Source organism: Trichomonascus vanleenenianus (assembly GCF_965637985.1).
Source record: "Trichomonascus vanleenenianus strain CLIB 3782 genome assembly, contig: TRVA0_114S, whole genome shotgun sequence".
Lineage (NCBI taxonomy): Eukaryota > Fungi > Ascomycota > Dipodascomycetes > Dipodascales > Trichomonascaceae > Blastobotrys > Blastobotrys vanleenenianus.
The window spans coordinates 1-5,381 of record NW_027481774.1 but is presented as its reverse complement, the minus strand read 5'-3'; the positions used below and the strand labels follow the sequence as shown (position 1 = coordinate 5,381).

Here is a 5,381-nt window from a genome sequence, read left to right as displayed (position 1 = left end):
TGCGTCGACGCAGCTTGTTCGTTCTCCGCCAGAACCGCCGCACTCGTCGTACAGGGCGCTTGCGCCACGGTGCCCGACGAGGCCAGTACAGGCTCTGATAGAGTTTCCGTTGGGATTTCAGCCATGTATTCATCTCGTGAAGGGTCGTCTCTTCCTTAGCGGCGTAGTAGCTGGCTCTTCGAAATGAATTGAGCCATCTGCCTAAGCCCTTCCGGTGTGCCTAACAATGTTGACAAGTCAAATGTCACGCTGACCTCCAGAAGGAGGTGCCTGTGTGCCTCATAAAGAGGGCAATATATGCGGCTCATGCGGCTCATTGGTTAACAGCTTTTAATTGACTCAATCGACGGCAAATCTCAACATTGGAAGGCAATCTGGCCGAGTTGGTCTAAGGCGCAAGGTTAAGGTCCTTGTCTCTTCGGAGGCGTGGGTTCGAATCCCACGGTTGTCACCATTTCTCAATTTCCGATATAGTGTAACGGTTAGCACGGTCCGCTTTCACCGGGCAGTTCGGGGTTCGATTCCCCGTATCGGAGTTCAGTTACGACCATATCCAGATGGCAACACCGTCTCTCGTTCGATCGGCAGCAGTTAAGCATCTGAGAGCTCGTCCAAGTACCGCGGTTGGAGACAACGTGGGAACAGCGAGTGTTGTAGCTTTTTGCATGCGCATGCATGCATGTTACGCGCGTGCACCGGCCGTAGCTAGCTAGCCGGGTTTTGGCGGGAAACCATCAAAATTGTTGGGTGTAAACGCTGAAAGTACAAGCTATAGTGTTAGCCTTCACAAGACAAATGTCTAGGATGCGAACAGGTACGCAAATATCAAACGTAGTAAGAAATAACAAGCACACTTCACAGAGTAGATGGGCAACGGCCTACAGCTACCTGATGTGTTTGTTGGAACCTGAAAGTACACAATGTTAGCTTCCCACAAGACAAAGTTGTCTAGGTTGCGAACAGGGTACGCAGAATATCAGAACGTAATAAGAATAACAGCACTTCAAAGAGTAGATGGGCAAGTGCCTACAGCTACCTGATGTGTTGTAGATCAAACACGTAGTAATACAGGAGTGTTCACAATAGAAACGGTTTATAATTGTTATTATTGAATACCTTTTAAGCCTAATAAGAAATGATCTGTTAGCTTCTTCAATCTTCTCTTGACTGAACATGCACAGATCTGTCTCTTATTATTAATTCTAATGCAAAGAGATGTCGATCTATTAATTTGTACAACATACCTAATAAGAAATGATCTGTTAGCTTCTTCAATCTTCTCTTGACTGAACATGCACAGATCTTAATTGATTCCAAGTTAGTTTCCAGTTCTCTCCAGTATTTAATCTCTCACCTACCTGTCTCTTATTATTAATTCTAATGCAAAGAGATGTCGATGGAGATGAAGAAAACTTTTCACTTGCAGATATTATAGCTGCATGCTTGGCGTGCGCCTGGTTCACTTCAGCCTTACCTGAATCAGGGTTCGAGTCTGCGGCTGACTGACCCTTCACTGGTACGCTCATCACTTTCATAACAATAATTAATCAACATACCTGAAAGTACACAATGTTAGCTTCCCACAAGACAAAGTTGTCTAGGTTGCGAACAGGGTACGCAGAATATCTAAGTACTAAGTTAACAATGGTCCACAGGATCAAAGGTAAAGCCCATACCAGAACGTAATAAGAATAACAGCACTTCAAAGAGTAGATGGGCAAGCGCCTACAGCTACCTGATGTGTAGTAGATCAAACACGTAGTAATACCGGGGTGTTCACAATAGAAACGGTGAAGAAAAGGAAAAGAGAAAATAGAGGGAATAGTGTCCTTATAATAAAGACTTACTTCGGGACGGACATAGTGCGATCCTAGGAGTCTACCTCTCTGATCATACCCTTCGGTGGTTTTCACCTGCTTTGGTGTATGACTCGAAGTATCTCCTGGTGCTTTCTTCTCTGGCACCCAACAGTGTTGATGATCAAACACGCAGTAGTACCGGAGTGTTCACAATAGAAACGGTGAGGAAAAGAGAAAAGAGAAAGTAGGGGGGATGGTGGCTTTATAATAGTGGTAGGCTTCAGCACATAAGCACGTTCCAAGGAGTCTACCTCTCTGGGGACACCCTGCATAATTCTCCACAATTGTTGTGTTATGCGTCGAGGTGCATCCTGGTGCATTCTTATTTGGAACCCAACAAAAATCCATGGGAACGCGTGGTACTTATAATTAAGTTGGCTGCGAGTCCATGCATGCAAAAGCGTGGAAAAAGCAATTCTTTTTGCAAATTTTTACTAGAAAAGTGTTGGAAGTCAAATATCAATTATAAAGTATATCTGACCCTAATGTATACGAAAGTACAAGGTTAGACACCGAAGTGTCTACATTAAAGACGGTGAGGAAAGGAAAAGAGTAAATAGAGGGAAACGTGGCTTTTATAATAGCGATTGACTTCGGGACGGAGTTTATGTGTTCCGAAGAGATAGGGCATTCCTAGGAGTCTACTTTTCTCACACCCCAACGCTATATGTATCGCTTTAGTAATTATTCTCCCCAGCACTCATCGCTTCACTTACTTTATTCTACTATAAAGCGTAGATGACGTCGTCTTCCTTTTCAGTGCGTGCAGAAGTTCGCGCGCTCGCGCAGATTTCTATGACCCATGTGTAGAGAGGTCTGGTTCAATTCCTGACTCACCAACTACCTCCATAACATATTGAAATTTGTCCATAGTTAGCTTTTTGGATATATATGTTTCAGCAATGAAAATACGGCATTACTTAATTATCATTGTTTGTGTTACTGACTAAGTAACCAGAAACTATATTGCTTAGTAATCAACATGTACTATATAATGCCTTAATCATTATGTAGAGTTGTGGTATTTTTTAGTTCCTAAGTCAACTATGAAACGATTTTGCTTACCACTTGGGTCAGATTGGACATTATAATATGTATTCCCACTCGAACGTTTTTTTAATTATACTATGAAGATTGTTGTTATGAAGTTTACTATATGTTAAGAGCAGCGGATTACTCACGTTCCCAGTGCCAACAAAGAGAAATGATTCATAATTGACTTCCCTATTACGATAGAAATATATAGATTTATATCTGAACGAATATAATAGCTGATATGGAGACATGATCTATGGCAACTGACCTGTTCATTATTTTGCTTGAAACCGGTTCTTACTATCACATTCATAAGTGAACCCCTGACATTATACAAAATCTTTTGTTCAATCATATCAGAATCTATTATAACTCATATTAATAAATAAACAAATACATGTAAATGTTGGGATATAGCGGTTCGGTGAGTGACCGGTGTGGACAGCCTCAGTGAGTAACCGAAGTGAAACGGTTCGTAGAACAGCCGAGCTGAGGAATCGGAAAATCGGTGATGAAAGCGAAGGAGAACCACACCAGTGGCATGAAAAATAAATTGAGGGAAGTTCCCCATGGTTGGAGAAGTAAGGAAATAGACAGAAATGCAGGAACTCACCGGGGACCAAGTCTCTGACAAACAACCAGTAGCTGCGACGGAAAGAATGGATAAGGATCTATTCATTCAACAGGTTCTCCTCTGCCTCATCACCGATGTTCCGATTCCTCAGTCGGTTGTTCTTGTTGAGGTATACAGCGGTTAGGAGAGTAACCGAGTATCGGTTGGTAGAGGAACCGAGGAATACCGGTTAAGACAGGAACCGAGGAGTACCGGCCCGGCAATGGAGTGAGAGATAAAAGGAGGAGTTTCCCATGGTTGGAGAAGTAAGCAAATAGACAGTAATGCAGGAACTCACCGGGGACCAAGTCTCTAACACACAACCAGTAGCTGCTACGGAAAGAATGGATAAGGATCCATTCACTCAACAGTTCTCCAAACCCGCTTCACTTTGGTCACTCACCGAGCTGTCCACATCGGTCGCTCACCAAATCGCTATACCCCAACAGTATAATTGATATTTGACATCCAACAACTATATCTCAGCCAATTTTTAAAATAAACTAATTTCTGTTTTGGGGTTCTATTCTTCATATTTTGCAAATTGCCATACCACAACGGTGTCTGTATTGGGCATGCTGTTGTGGGATATGGCATGAAAGATGCCATGTTGAGCTGAAAAATGGTTCCCAGAGGGGCTTTTTTATTCTCATTTATAACAAGGAAAATAGTACAAATAGTATAAAAACCATTTGCCCATTGGACTCCTTGATTTCTAAGCTTTTGTAATTATTTTCATTGTTCATTTTTTTTTTGAAGAAGAAGAAAAGAAAAATAAAGGATAGAGGACATCAGGTAAAAGATGGAATAACGGATTATTTTGATTGTGGAGAAATTAATAAAAACAAAATAATAATAATTGTTGGAGGTTAGAGAATAACGCACCAGGAAATACCTAGGCGTATGCACCAAAGAACGTGGAAAGTCCTGCGGCGCAGCCGTAAAGGTAGACTCCTTGGAGCGCGCGCTACTCGGAAGTACGGCACGAGTATAAATTTGCACTAACCATCTTTTACTCCTTTCCTTCTCTACCGTCTTTAATGTAGACACTTTTGGTACTCCTGTCTAACTTTGTACTTTTGTATAAATTGGGGTCAAATTTGTAATTGATATTTGACTTCCAACACCTAGGAGCCATAATAAGAATCTATCATCTAGATCTATTTAGCCTCCAACAATAATAATAAAAAACAATAAAAACAAAAAAAAAGGAAAAGCAGAAAATAATAAGGGATGGGGCATAAGATGAAAGATGGAACAGATTACTTTGATTGTGCCAGAAATAAAAACAGGCTTGCTATGCTAACGAGTATGCATAGGCTATTTATGGTTCGCCTATCTGGTCTCATCGGCTGGCTAAGACCAACCGGGATATTCTGGAAAGGTTGCAGAACAAAGGTCTCTGCAGGATTATCGGCGCGTACCGCGGTACGCCAGTGATAGCTCTACAGAATGAAGCAGGCATTCCACCCTTCGAATTACGGCAACACGAGGTGTGGAGATACGCTGCGCTACGACTAAAAGGAAAGCTAAACCCCGCAAACCCGCTGGGCGAACACCTCCAGAAGCTTACGACAATCGGTGCAGGTTTGGGCGAGATGGTGGAATGGATGGAGATTACCATTGGTGAGGAGAAGTTCAGGTACTGGCGCAAGCGCCCTCCATGGAAGAAGCCCAAACTCAAAAGCGCGGAACGCTTTAAAAAGAAGAACAGCGAATTGCGAAGAACCATACGGGAGGAGCTGGCCACTGAGTGGGAGGCTGCTTTTAGCAGCAATGAAGCGGGTAGACACTACCGTCAGGTAGGTTGCACGTTTTATCCCACTAAGAAGGCCAACCCTCTCTCGCATTTTATGAAAGCAGGCTCCCGTCAC

The 5,381-nt window shown here is 42.7% G+C and overlaps 3 non-coding genes and 1 pseudogene across 4 annotated transcripts, besides 1 other annotated feature; all 4 read left to right on the top strand.

The window, feature by feature from the left end:
* Positions 1-368: 368 nt before the first annotated feature.
* On the top strand, positions 369-451 carry tRNA-Leu(AAG). The gene has a single exon. It is a non-coding gene; the product is annotated as a tRNA-Leu (tRNA).
* Positions 452-464: 13 nt separating this feature from the next.
* Positions 465-536, top strand: tRNA-Glu(TTC). The gene has a single exon. It is a non-coding gene; the product is annotated as a tRNA-Glu (tRNA).
* Positions 537-538: 2 nt separating this feature from the next.
* On the top strand, positions 539-657 carry TRVA0_114S00111. Its single transcript, XR_013062113.1, has one exon. It is a non-coding gene; the product is annotated as a ribosomal RNA (ribosomal RNA).
* A 4,169-nt stretch (positions 658-4,826) lies between these two features.
* Positions 4,827-5,381, top strand: TRVA0_114S00100 (annotated as a pseudogene). Its single transcript has one exon. A coding segment is annotated over exon 1 (555 nt).
* Positions 4,827-5,381: a mobile genetic element.